This window comes from Manacus candei, unplaced genomic scaffold, assembly GCF_025592945.1.
Source record: "Manacus candei isolate 608988 ecotype Guabito, Panama unplaced genomic scaffold, ASM2559294v1 h1tg000046l, whole genome shotgun sequence".
In the NCBI taxonomy this organism is placed as follows: domain Eukaryota; kingdom Metazoa; phylum Chordata; class Aves; order Passeriformes; family Pipridae; genus Manacus; species Manacus candei.
This window is the reverse complement of record NW_026138094.1, coordinates 16,266,602-16,279,749: the sequence shown is the minus strand read 5'-3', so window position 1 is coordinate 16,279,749 and position 13,148 is coordinate 16,266,602. Positions and strand designations below refer to the sequence as shown.

Here is a 13,148-nt window from a genome sequence, read left to right as displayed (position 1 = left end):
CTCTGGTCCTCCTAAACCAACTGCTCCACCAGGGTTTGGTCAAGTGTGAAATTCAGATCCCTGAGTCACCTTCCAATACCAGAACTGCAGCAACACCACAGACTTGTCTGAACCTTTCAAGAGATATTCCTTGTAAGTCACTGGTTTATCAGTTCAGTATTGACTTGCCCTGGTCAACAGAGAATAGAGAATATCCCACAAATAATTCAATTATTTGAATTATTCCTTACTCACTAAAAGTAATTCAATTTACCAGCAGTAGTCAGTGCCAACCCTCGAGCAGTGAACTGCTCACACCAGGAGGGTGACATTGTATTTCACTCTGCCCACAGCAATTTAAATCAAAATCAGTCAGGAAAATGAATTGTGAGTTTTGTCAAAAACATTTTTTCAACTGTCAGCAATGAAAAGAATGTGCTGAAACCTGTTGCTTTCCAATCACTCCATGCACACCCCTTTCCACTATCACATGTGACACTGGATGCCCCTCACTTACAATAAAGGCAGACCCAGGCAGTGACATTCAGAGAAAATTAATTTCCTTACCTTTGAGAGACTTTCCTGAAACTTGTCCAGTTTGGTTTTAGCTTCATTGTACTTTTTCCAGTTCATACACAGTTCGTACATCTCCAGGATGTGCAGTAAAGGGGAATCCTTTAAGACACAAAACCAGGTTATAATTATTTTCCAAAAGTAACCTCAATAAATGTAGAATTTGTCTTCCTTAGTACCAAAATAGTAAAGCTCTACTGTATTAAAATTGCAGGCAAAATTGATATATGATCTGCAAATCTGTGGTACTTGGAAGAATTTCCATTCCAAGATTTTCTTCCTTGACTGGGATTCCAGTGGATAACCCAGGTTATCCCAGAGGGGGATTTACAGGCCACCTCCTCCCCCAGATGGTTTGAGAAACACCCAAATACACCACCAGAAACACACTCCCTCACCTTCAAAAACAGCTGGAAGCCATTTAGAAGTGTTTTACTTTTCTGCTTCCTTAAGAAGACTTTCCAGATAACTGAGAGGTCCTGCAGGTCCCACTGGTGGTTTTCTGCTGAGCTCTGGATGTGCTTTGTTGCCTCAGCTCTGGTGGCAACATCCACAGAGGTGATGATCCAAACACAGAGGCAGGGAATGATGTCTGCATCCTGGGAATGCCAAAAGTGGTGGGTTTATATATCACCTCATTAGAAATCACTTGGTGAAACGTGTCATACTATTCACAGTCACTACAAAACCAGAAAAAAGCAGCTTTTAATGCAACTGCACGTCTACCACTGCCCAGAACTGTGCCCAGCCCCCAGTTCTCACTGCTCATTTCTGCAGGACAGTGACTCCATGGGTACTCACAGGGACACAGGCAGCCAGCACACTGAGCACAGGGGCCTGTGCCCTCAGCCCTGTAGCCAGGAGGTGCTGGCAGGGGCTGGGGCTCCCCTGGCACTGCAGCAGCACCTGGAACAGACTCTCTGCAGCTCTGCCCTGGGCCACAGCTCTGCCCTCAGGACACAGGAACTTCCCCAGGGCCAGCACCAGGTGATCTTGTAAAGGGGGAGGGAAATCCTGAAGGATGGAAATGACCTGGGAAAACACAACCAAACCCACCTCTCCAGTGAGATCCACAGAGAGGGGGGGGGAAGGAAGACTGAAGCATTAAATACACAAAGACAAACAAAACATTCTTCAAATCCAGCTTTTTAAAACATTCTACAAATTCAGCTTTTTAGAACAATTTCGGAGACGTAGAGAGGAAAAAGGGTTCTGTAGCTGTGAATGATTCTAATAAAATATTGAAGTCCATCCTGTTCTGTGAAACTAAAATGCCTCCTAGAGACTCTCAGTTCTGCCATGTCTCTTGTACTGCCCACAACAGGGCATGAAAAGCCTCTAGTGAGGTGCTTTTGCATGATTATCTATTTTTCTTTTCCAGACAACAACAAAGAGATCCAAGTTAAAACCCCAGACCTCCTAAGTATTGTCTTACCTGGAATTTTACAGTTAGCTTCTGCACATTTCCCAAACTGCTTTTATGTATTGTTAATATTTCATTAAATTTTTAAATCATGTTCAACACCGAAATGGAAGATTTGGATTTGCAAAAGTTTAAGTATCTTAACACAAAAATCAATTTGAGTTTTGAAAGGAAAGACGAGTGGCTTTATTAAAGCTTCCACTGAACATCTCGCAATTCTCCAATAAAAACAAAGCACTAACTAAATGATTTTAAATTAAATTTACAATCAGTATGAGCATGTAATAATTCTAACTAAATTAAAAACGAAAATTAAATCCCTTCTTGACAAACGTCCAATTCATGTCAAAGAGACACTCAAATAACTCCTCTCTGAAAATTGTCTCCAAGCTGATTAATACAATCACAAATGATTTTTCCAACAAGGGGGCTTTTTCTAATTTTTTTCCTTTCATAGCTCACTTCCATGCTCTCAGACCCATGTTATTGGATCTGCTGGACAGGCAGTTCCCTCTGCAGCAAACTCCCTTTCCTTGTGCCAGCTTTTCACACACCAAGAGGAGAGAAGAGCAGCCAAGCTGGGCAGTGTGGCTGCAGGGGAAGGGCTGTCACAGCCAGGGGGATTGACATCCAAGAGCTAAATCCCTGCAGCTGCTGAGTGTGCCTCCACCCTGCTGCTCTCCCCTGCAGGAGCTGTGTGACCTGCCCTGGGCCCAGCTCACCTGCCCAGGCTGGTGGCCGTGCAGGTGGCTCAGCAGCAGGAACTGCAGCCAGTCGCTGGCCCGGGCGCACTCCCGCAGGTAGGACGGGCTCAGCCCCAGGCTGTGCAGTTTGCAGAACTGCATCACCAGGGCCCACTGCCTCCTGGAGTCACTGCATGTCCTGCATGGAATTCAGAGAGCTTCAGCTGTAATAAACTGGAGTATTTATCCCAGGTGTTCCTGTACAAACTGACCCTGTGTGAGACCCACTGCCTGCAAAGGGCAGCGCCAGCACTCCCAGGGACTTCCCTACAGACTGGGTCACACTCCCCTGTGGAGCTTCCACACTGCACCCTGGGGACATTCCCACCCACCCAGGCAGGGACACTGCCCTGTCTTGTGTCTTTAATATTATCAAATGGCAAAATTCAGTGCTCACCCAGTACAACCCTCTAAATCACACTGTTCTCACCTCTTTATTCCCTGCTGCTCAACTGCATCCCAGAAGGCTTCTTCCAAGGAGGGAAAAACTGCTGCTGCTGCTGCTTTTTCACCATCAGCCAATTTTGTTAACTTTTCAACTGTTTAAAAGAACATATTACTACTGCTGAGATGCTATTTGGGATCTGAGTAAGGGCAGTATTTTCAAAAGCACCAGTGATTTCCTAGTTGGAACAATGACACCTGTGGACCTGGAGTGAGGAATTCAACTAAAATTAAATAAATTAAATTTCCCTACAGCTTTGAACACCCAATTTCACTGCTGTAATACAGTTTTCAAACATGAAAGAGAAAAGAGATTTGGTAACAGACTTTGTTTAACTCTCTATTATATTATTACAACATTAGGCTGAACCTCCCTAAACATTACAGATCCTTAGGCAGCTGTGGCACTGTCTATTATATCCTAATGCACTTCTGAATCCATGATTTATTATATGTTATATAAGTCTTCCTGCCTTGACATGACAGGTTCAAAATGCACCTTCAAAATTAGTAAAAAACAGGAATAAAAGAAGAACAAAATCCTTAGATGCTTTTCCTGCATTCCTGAGCTATCAGTCACCATCTTCCCATCCCTCTCTGCTGCTCTTCCCAAAAAACCCACAGCACTCTATTTCAAACCAGACAAAAGACACCCTTACCCAAAGAGTCTCTGATCTGACTGTGATGAGATTCCTCATTTCTAGTTCTGTAGCTGAAAATCATGTTTGCAACTTTAAGGTCCACCCTGAGCTTGAGGCTGTCGAGGCCCAGCAGTTCCAGGAAACACACACAGGCTGCTCCTACTGCAGGGGCTCCAAAGGAGGACAGGGCTAAAACATGGGCCTCCTTCCCTGCCTGCTGGATCCTGGGACAAAAGGAACACAAAGCATTGTTTTGTACATTGGTTTGGAACCAATTTCCAACAGGAACATTCCCCAAGCAAACCAGCATCTACAAAGTTTATGTGAAAGGTAATTACAAAGCAAAAATTTCATATTTATAAGAAATGTAGGTATGTCAACAAAGCCTAACAAAAGAGAAACTCATCTGGTCAGAAATGATGAAGAGGAACAAACAGTGACTAACACACCAACCAGACTTTCCAGAAAAAGTGATTTGTTCTGATGTAACTCCTAACCAATTTTGAATTTACTTAATAGTAAATTTAATACATGGAAGATGTGTAATCTGACTGTGTCCTTTTGAACACCTGATTTTGAAGCTTCAGCCAGAAAATTTAATCCCATCAACCTCCAGTACATTTTTGCCTTATTAATTTAACTAAAGAAGTGTCACCCTTTGGAAATGCCAAAGAAAAGGGGCATCTTTTCCCTACAAAGTGGTCCAGGGGCTCAGGTTCCTAAAAGAAGAGCCCACCCGTGCTTGATAAAAGTGGAACATTTCCCAGTCCTTGCTTTCCTTGTGCAGATTTTATTTAGGTAATTCAGAACAAAGTTCACCTCCACCCAGGTGATATTTCTACCCTACTCAGTGCTGGGCTGAACAGACTCCAGGACACCCAAAATTTCACTGCTCACCACTCGTTTGCTGCCGGGGAGGATTAATGTTCCTCCATGTGCTCAACTCTAACTTCTAAAGAACTCTCTGTCAGGCTGGAGGAGACTTACAGCTGTTTGGGGGCTTTGCTCCTCACCAGCTGCTGCAGCAGGAACGTCCCGAAGGCGAAGGAGGGCCGCCCGTGGTGCAGGTACCAGAGGAAGTGCAGGCTCTCCAGCACGGCGTGCCTGCGCACCAGCGCGGGGGCAGAGAAGTGGGGCAGCTCGCTGGGGGCATCTGGGGAGAGCAGCACCAGCAGTATGAGCTGACTAACAGTTGAATTAAACACCAAAAAATGGCTTTTAGCTACAAGACATGACATGACAATCAAATCCCTTTCCTCTGCTCCCAGTTCAGACCTCGGCATAGCCAAATCCCACTGAAATTCCACCTCTCAGTGGAAAAATCAGAACTCTGGATCCCTTCTGACACCCTCAGCTTGCTTTTAAAAGGAGACATTGCTTTTCTATCTTATATATAGAAAAAAATCTGCCTGTGAAGATCTTAATGTAAAAAGGTAACTTATCTGGGATTTCAGTTTAAAACACAAATCTAGTAAATGACACCATTTTTTTGGTGAAAGAAATGGCCTTTTGAGTCACTTTACCAGCCAAATCATTCCACTGGAAGGTATTTTTTTCTAGGCCAGGAAAGCATTTAAACCTTGACAAGGAGCATACCTGATGCAGCAAGAGTGTTTGTTGACTGCCAGCCAAATAATTTCGAGGGATCAAAGGGAACTAACGACTGAAAAATTAAAAACAAAATACATTGAGGCAGCTTAAGAATTTCCCATCCTTTAACTCTCAGTTCTATTTCTCTTACACTGTTGAAAACATTTTAAAATTTAAATATTTTCATTTCTGCAATATTAAACAACTTTCTCACTGAACACTGCAAGAATATCCCTTCCTGACATTCCAGGGCTGCTCGAGTTAAACACTGCAGACTCACAGCGTTTACACACCACTTTAAAATTACACTGTTCAGAATGAAGCCATAAACTTAAGCTCCAAACTAAGGATTCCAAGGAAACATGGCCCCCACCCTCCAGGCTTTAGCTGAAACAAGCTTCTCTTTACTTTTCTCCTGCCAAAAAGCACTTTGGTACCTGAAGAAGGTGGTAGAGAGAGATGTCAGGTGGCAAAATTCCATGAGCAGTACAGGAGGGAAAGAGAGCAGCCTTGAGTTTGGGGTAAGGGGTCAAGGCCATTTTTAAGAGCTGTGGATCAACTTTCTTTAGGGGTTTTTCTGTATCTTCATTCTGAAGAACCTATATTGCAAGGAAGCAAAGTTAATTAATTAAGAAGAAACTGCACTAAGATAATAACAGAACAATTTTTGAATGTGCCAAACTCCCTCAGGGGAATTTCACATGCAGTGACAACAGAGAAGTATAATTTTTTTTCCTGTAAAATGCTTTTAAGTTGTATCAGACACATCTGCAACAGCACCTGATGTTTCAGGTGACTGTGCTGTGTATCAAAACACCCTCTGTGTCAGTAAATTCTGTTCCAACACGTGGCTCACTGAGCATTTTTCTATTAAAAGCAGAACTCCTGTTGCAGAGGAGCTGCTGAGGGATGTGGTGCCCCCCCAGTACCTGGTCAATGCCCCCAGGGCAGTACATGGTGGTGGCCAGGGCCAGCAGGGTCCTGCCCTCCAGCAGGATGCTGCTCACACTGGCCTGGTTGCTGGGAATCAGGATCTGAGCGTTTGCCAGACTCGCCTGGAAAATCATCCTTGGATCTTAACAGGAAAAAAAGTGAGATTTAGTTTCAAGCAAATCCAATATTAAATCATTAATCACACATTACAACTGTTCTCCAATTACGAAAAATCCTGAATTTTCTACCTTTTGTTGTTAATACTGATTTTTCTCAATTTACTTACAAATACAGACAGGCTGATCTGAATTTTACCAAGTTTCCCCCAGTTTCAAACCACAGTTTTGCCTACACAGATTGACTGGGATTGAGCCCCACAGTTAAACACTGAGTTGGTTCAATTCTTTATCCTACACTGATCACACTTTCTGAAAAAAGCTTCACTTGGGCTTATTTCTATCTTTTGTTAATCTGTGACTCCGCAAAAGATGAAATGTTTAAAATGTGCAATGAGTTAAGGGCACAAATTCTACTGATTTGCAATGACTAACAAGAAAAAGCAGAGATTTAATCCAAGGGCAGAGAAGTCAAATGCACCAGAAGGACTAGAAAAAGGTTTCATTTTAGTGGGATGTGCATTTTTTTATGAATCCTCCTTCTGATCAACCTGTTGGAAACATAATAAAATTGGGGGTAATGATGATCACACACAAAATAATGCTCACATATCTACAGCCTCCAAATCCTTCTGCACAGTTTCAGGAGGAAAATCAAATCCCACACAGTTTCAGGAGGAATTATAACCCAAACTTTAGAGATGGGGAAGTGATGAACACGGAAGTGATTTGCCAAGGTCAACAGAAGGTTTTCAGCAGAGCAGAGGATTTAATCCAGCTGTGCCCAGCCCTCAGCTGGAACAGAACCAGGAGCCCCCTCTGGAGGGAGATTCCTACCTCGGGGATTACTGGCAACCCCTCGGCACTGCACCAGGAACTCAAACCAGGGATGTGCTTCATGCAGCTCCTTGTTATCCAAAATAGGGCAGTTTGAAGGGGTTAAGCTGGAAATAAATGAACAGCACAGTGAAAACACAGTATTTGTAACCACCCTCTGCCCCAGTGTAACACGGCACTAAAGACTGGGAGTTATGCAAACTAAAATTGATTAGACAGGTAACAAAAAATGACTTGTTGGCTTTTTTCTGGTCCACTTTTACCTTCTTGATAATTCCAGTGTTAGACTGGAGTTACAGAAATTTTAATTGCAAAGTATGCATTAATTCCAAAGTATTCACACAATTCCAATGCCTAACATTGCTTCCTCCTTCAAATTCCAATTTATGCTAATTTAGATGGAAACCAGCAATCTGTGAATGTATCAAGAATGAACTCACACTTGTGTTCAAGTGACAGTTTCTGAATTCTCTAAATTCTGAGTTTATGAAGAGCAAGTTGTCTTGGCTCATTTTACATTGTATTGCTCATAGCATTATATTAATTACAACTGTAATTGTTTCCTTTGATGATTGACACACAAATTAATATTAAGACAACCTGAATAAAACTTCAAAATACAGTTTAAAACCTCCCACACTGCCCCACAGATTTTGCTAAGTGACACTGCTGTGATCCAGGAGGTCCTTGTCAACAGACAGGAAGGGTTGAGGAAAACTCTTACCAACAACTGTTAAAATTGTGTTTCATTCTTTAAACCCACATGGGATTTGAGGGGTGGAAAGCATTCTTACCTGTAATAGTCCAGGTAGGTGTATAACAGGTACTGCAAATTGTGCTGTAAGCAGTGGAGGACAAACTGAGCATGGAAGTCCAAGCCACTAGCAGAGCTGTATTCTGGGACAGGGTGAGGATTTTGCAGGACTCCCCCAAGGTAGGACAGTCTTTGGAGCAGGAGCTCAAAATCCTCCAGCTCAGAACGGACAAAAATTCCATTTCTGTCAGAAAGCAGAGAAAGCACAGACTGATCAGACAGTTTGCTTCTCAACACGTTCTGAAGGGTGTTTTCAGCTCAAAATTAAAGCAGACCTTTCCTTCTCAGAGATTAACTCACTGCTGAGGAAAACACAATGTGCCAAAATATGTCTGATGGTGCTCAAACAACACTGTGGTTACTGCAGGTCACTGCAGACAACAAGGTGTGAGGAGGGAAATCCTGTGTGCTCAGAATTCCCACTTGCATTGCAGTGGGCATCAGGAACATAATTACTGGGAAAGATCCAAGGGCTGAGGGAAGAGTTCTCCCGTTTTCAGTTAACTGAAAGTGCAAGACTAAAATTAAATCTTAATGGATTTATGCTGTTTCCAAAAAGAGCTCTAAATACAATATAGAAATGAATATGTATCAAAGATTTTATTACCTTCTCTAGCCATCTGATTATCCTGATTATTCATACAGGATAGAGAGTTAGTGCAGAGCACCAAGGGCACATACCTGGCCAGTTTGTTGAGGATCTCATGTCTCATGTAGCTGCTGCACAGAGTGTTCTGGTCAACCATGTCTGCAGTCAGAGGGGGCCAGGCAGCTGCTCCACACGGAGCCTGGCCGGGCTCTGACTCCTCAATCCAGGAGCAAACACTCAGCCAATCGTGCTGGGCTGTCAAGTGCATCCAAAGAACCTCAGGACTGCATGTCTTGAGCTCTGTGTTTCAAAAAAGCAAATGGATGAAATCAGCACAAACAAACACTCCTGAGGGAAATACTGATATTCCTTTACCTACAGAATCATGGAATGGTTTGGGCTGGAAGGGATCTTAAAGCTCCCTAGTCCCAGGGACACCTTCCACTAGCCCAGGTCACTCCAAGCCCTGTCAAGCCTGGCCTTGGACACTTCCAGGGATGGGGCAGCCACAGTTTCCCTGGGCAACCTGTGCCAGGGCCTGCCCACCCTCACGGGGAAGGATTTCTTACCAGTATCCCACCTAAGCCTGCCCTCTGACAGTGGGAAGCCATTCCCTATGCCCTGTCCCTCCATGCACTGATTTTTAATGAACAGTTGCAAATAGGATGCTGAGATGAAGGATATTGTTACAGCTCGTCAGAGCCTTATGTTGGCAAAGCTGGAAGTAACACCACAGTGCAATGAGCTTGGGAGAACCTGGCAGAGTAGGACCCACTTGCAAGTGGCCATGCCTTAGGCAAGTCCCTTTCAGCTAGTTCCAAACTTTTCTCTGCAGAAAAAACACAGAGCCAGGATGCAGCAGGATAAAAACCCACTGTTACCCATTTCACTGCTAAAAGGTGCCCCACTGTGGCACCTCCCACTCTGGTTCCAGCAGTGCCAGTCCTACACCACTGCAGTGTACCATGTCAAAGACAGCTTTCTAGTTCCCAGTTGAAGTCCTCATTCCCAGAACACTTGCCTTGGCGTGGTTTCCTGGGGAGAAGAATCATTTCCTGCATGGGCTCATCCCACCACTGAGCCCAGTCCAACATGACCTGGAGTCTCCTGCTGGGGGCCCTGCGTCTGTCCCAGCCCAGCACCGACTCCAGCACTGCTGTGTGTCTGCAGAGGTCCTGGTCCTTCCTCCAGTCACTGAACCTGCAAGGGAGGATGGAATTGGGGTGTTCTTTATTGCTCTTTTAATAAGCAGTCACCAATCTAACAAACAGAAGGTGATGAAAAGGTCAACGAGTTTTGCCACTCCATTTTGAAGAGCTCTGGAAGTGCCAGAGGGACTGACTTGAACTAAAGGTTTGAGAACCAAAGAATTACCTCATTTTCCCAAAACTGACATAGCAAATGGTAAGTATTGCAACATTTTTACAGTTATTTAACTGTAAATGGCTTTTCTAGGTTAGTTTAGCTTGCTCTATTATGGGTACATATCAAAATCAGCATTCCATCTGAACGTTTGATTAATAACTCTAATAATATCACTTGCTATTAAAACTGTTTCATTTATGGTGATGGCATGAGCAGAAGGGCTCTGTTACCCCAACAAGACTAAGCCATGACTTGGTCTGGAGAGAACATGACAGCAACTGTTACGTTAATGAGGAAATTACTTCGTCCCCCCACTGACCCTGATTTCTGCAAAGACCAGTGTGAAATTAATGACATTGAGACTGTATTTGTTAGTGCAGTAAATCACACAGAATGTAGAGGCCAGCACATTTTAAATCCTATTAACATTATTAATTAATAATTAAAACTGTTAACCCACGTTACCTGGCAAGAGACTGAATCTCTTTATTTTCCTGGAAGGATTCCGAGTAAAAGCTTTCAACCTGATGCACAAAGTCTATCATTTTCTTCTCTTTTTCAGAAAAATAATTTTCTTCCCGTAAAACTTTCACCTTTAATTCAAATTAAAGTATTACCTCCAATTGTCATTTTGATCTACTTTTAATATATTCAAGTTGTAAATGACCCTGCAAGTGCAAACAGTTACCAACTGCAGGAAAAAATGCTGGAAGCAGAGGGCAACACACTTAAAGGACAAGAGGACTTGCACACATTCTGTGTGCAAGGACACGAGAACTAGAGCACAGCCACAACAAGGAAATGACATTTTAACCGATTTTTACTTGAGCTACAAATATAAAGGAACATGGGCATGGCACTGGCATGTCTCAGTAACTGCACTGCCAGGATGCAGGGACAAAACCTGCCTGTCTGTTCTGAAAGTGAGCCCAGTACCCTGGTTTCCCTCAGCACAAACACACACGAGGTTCAGACCCGAGAGCTGGACAAGAAGAGCCTTTGCTGCACTTACCAGCAGATCTCTGACGTGTTTGTCCTCTGTGTAGAAACAGATCTTGTGCAATTCCTGCTTCACATCGAAGCCCTGGCAGGAAAGGAGACACCCATTGCATGCAAACTGTAAAATGCAGCTGCAGAGGGATGAAATAAATGCACTTGCTTCCCTTCCAAAGCAAGCTCGTGATGTTCCCTTCAGCTCCTAAAGGTGTCACAGTAACCCAGGGATGTGCCTGATGTCTCCAGCATGTCTGGGTACAAACCCTGTGCCCTTTAACACCTCACCTGCCAGAACCACCTCCACACTTGGATCATGATATCACCCCCATAAACAGGCTCCCTCAGCCTTCTGAGGGCACCACTGCTCAAAGCAGCTCTTTCAAACAAGTTAATTTTCACTGCAATACCTGAATCTGGTGGAATCACATCCACAGGACCCCTGAGCTCCCCACACTCCCAGCATTCATTGACTTCATCAGTCACAAAGTGTGAAGAACCAGAGAACACCTCTCACCATGTTTCTGAGCAGCTCTGAGGCCTCTCTGGTGTTGTCCTTCAGCAGACGGTCATAGACCAGATTCAAACCTGCCTGAAGAAATTCCTGCAGGTTCTCAGCAGGATGTTGATGCATTCGGAAGAAGATCTGGGCCTCTGGCATTTTGTTGCTTAAGATGGCCTCAGCAATGACTTCCTAAAGCAGAGAAGCAAAGGAACAAACTCATCTATCATCACTGTTGCTGATCTTTTCTCCAATATTTTAGGACATTTCCACATCAGTGATCTCAGATACACTTAATAAGAACAGTAAAAACTGGATGACTCATTTTTACCTCTGGTGTCAGTTTTTCCCACACATGGCTTTCTTCTATCTCAGGCAGGTCTTCATCCAGATCACCTCCTGTGTGCACTGGATTGATTTGTGGGCGAGGATATCTTCTCAGGAATTTCCTCAGCTGAATAATGTAATCAGTTAGAATATCTGCAGCCTTCTGCAGGAACTCATCGGGTTCTGCCAAGAGCATCCAAGACATCAGTTAAACAGGAAGGGACAAGGCAGGATTTTTGGTGTTTGGAAATGCTGAATGTTCTCCTGATTGATCAACAGAAACTTCACCAGCTCTCTCACCTGCACAGGTACTGCCAGTGCCCAGCACTCTCTGCATCCTGTCAGGACACAGTCACAGCCCCATCAGTGCTCCCTGCCCTCACTGAGGGTGTTTTACCCCTCAGGGACCAGTAAATAATAACTGAAATTTTTTATTAATCCAACCAATTATTAGTCAGGTAAGTCCCATTTAAAATGCAGGGATGAAAATCTTTCATTCACTCATCTCTGGTATTTCCTTGTGTTAATTCTGGGCCAATGTAAACTTTTAATTAAAAAAAGTTGCTGTTCCCACTTCACTAAACAATAACACATTGCTAGATATGACTCAAAAGGAGTAACCTTACCCTCTGTGTGCACAAAGATTTCTTCCAGTTGCCTGGTAAGGAAAGTCAGGGTGAGGTTCAGGAGCTGCTCAGAGAAGTGTTTGCTGTGAGGCTCCATATCATTCTCTTGGATTGCTGAGCAAAGCAAGTTTAAAGCTGGCCTGAGCTCTTCCAAATCTGCAATGGTGACAGACAAAGGTAAAACACCTGCAACTGTGCCAGAGAGAAAGGCAGTTCAGCTGAAACCTCTGTGCAGCTGCAGGGACTGACTTACTTCTCAGGTAGGTCTGGGATGCACCATCACTGCACTGCCCAGGCCCAGAGAGACTGAAAACACTTTCTTTGCTTTTTAAAAATAAGTCCACTGTGTCCAGCTGGCGATTTTCCAAACCTGCCTAGACAAACACGCAGAAGAACAATCATGCATGGATTCTAAATTCTACATGTGTTGTATACTTACTGCTGGTTCTCCTCTGGCTTTATAAGAATGGTACAGCAAACCCAAAACCTAGTTCCAAAGACTTCTTTTAATATTTGACATTTTGCAAGAGGTCAAAAGCTGCTGCAGAAATGCAAATTGTCAAAAATGCTTTAGGGTCCAATCAAGAGGGATTTTTGAGCACTGCTTACTTTAAAATTCTGATTTATTTTATTAATGGGCATTCACTTTGTTG

At 43.6% G+C, this 13,148-nt stretch overlaps 1 protein-coding gene across 2 annotated transcripts in view; it reads right to left on the bottom strand.

The window, feature by feature from the left end:
- SPG11 (SPG11 vesicle trafficking associated, spatacsin) overlaps positions 1-13,148 on the bottom strand; it is a 29,510-nt gene that overhangs the window by 10,638 nt on the left and 5,724 nt on the right. For both annotated transcript variants that reach the window (XR_007906146.1, XM_051796836.1), the window contains exons 8-27: positions 12,749-12,869; positions 12,496-12,651; positions 11,874-12,052; positions 11,558-11,734; positions 11,060-11,131; positions 10,513-10,640; positions 9,704-9,882; positions 8,775-8,982; positions 8,074-8,277; positions 7,280-7,386; positions 6,323-6,468; positions 5,831-5,992; positions 5,400-5,466; positions 4,791-4,956; positions 3,822-4,027; positions 3,149-3,257; positions 2,698-2,857; positions 1,354-1,584; positions 951-1,151; positions 547-654 (exon numbers count right to left, since the gene is read on the bottom strand). Coding sequence is in view for 1 of the 2 variants with exons in the window: in XM_051796836.1 (XP_051652796.1) it covers positions 547-654; positions 951-1,151; positions 1,354-1,584; positions 2,698-2,857; positions 3,149-3,257; positions 3,822-4,027; positions 4,791-4,956; positions 5,400-5,466; positions 5,831-5,992; positions 6,323-6,468; positions 7,280-7,386; positions 8,074-8,277; positions 8,775-8,982; positions 9,704-9,882; positions 10,513-10,640; positions 11,060-11,131; positions 11,558-11,734; positions 11,874-12,052; positions 12,496-12,651; positions 12,749-12,869 (3,087 nt within the window). In the remaining variant the exon portion in view is untranslated. The remainder of the gene's footprint in view (positions 1-546; positions 655-950; positions 1,152-1,353; positions 1,585-2,697; positions 2,858-3,148; positions 3,258-3,821; positions 4,028-4,790; positions 4,957-5,399; positions 5,467-5,830; positions 5,993-6,322; positions 6,469-7,279; positions 7,387-8,073; positions 8,278-8,774; positions 8,983-9,703; positions 9,883-10,512; positions 10,641-11,059; positions 11,132-11,557; positions 11,735-11,873; positions 12,053-12,495; positions 12,652-12,748; positions 12,870-13,148) is intronic.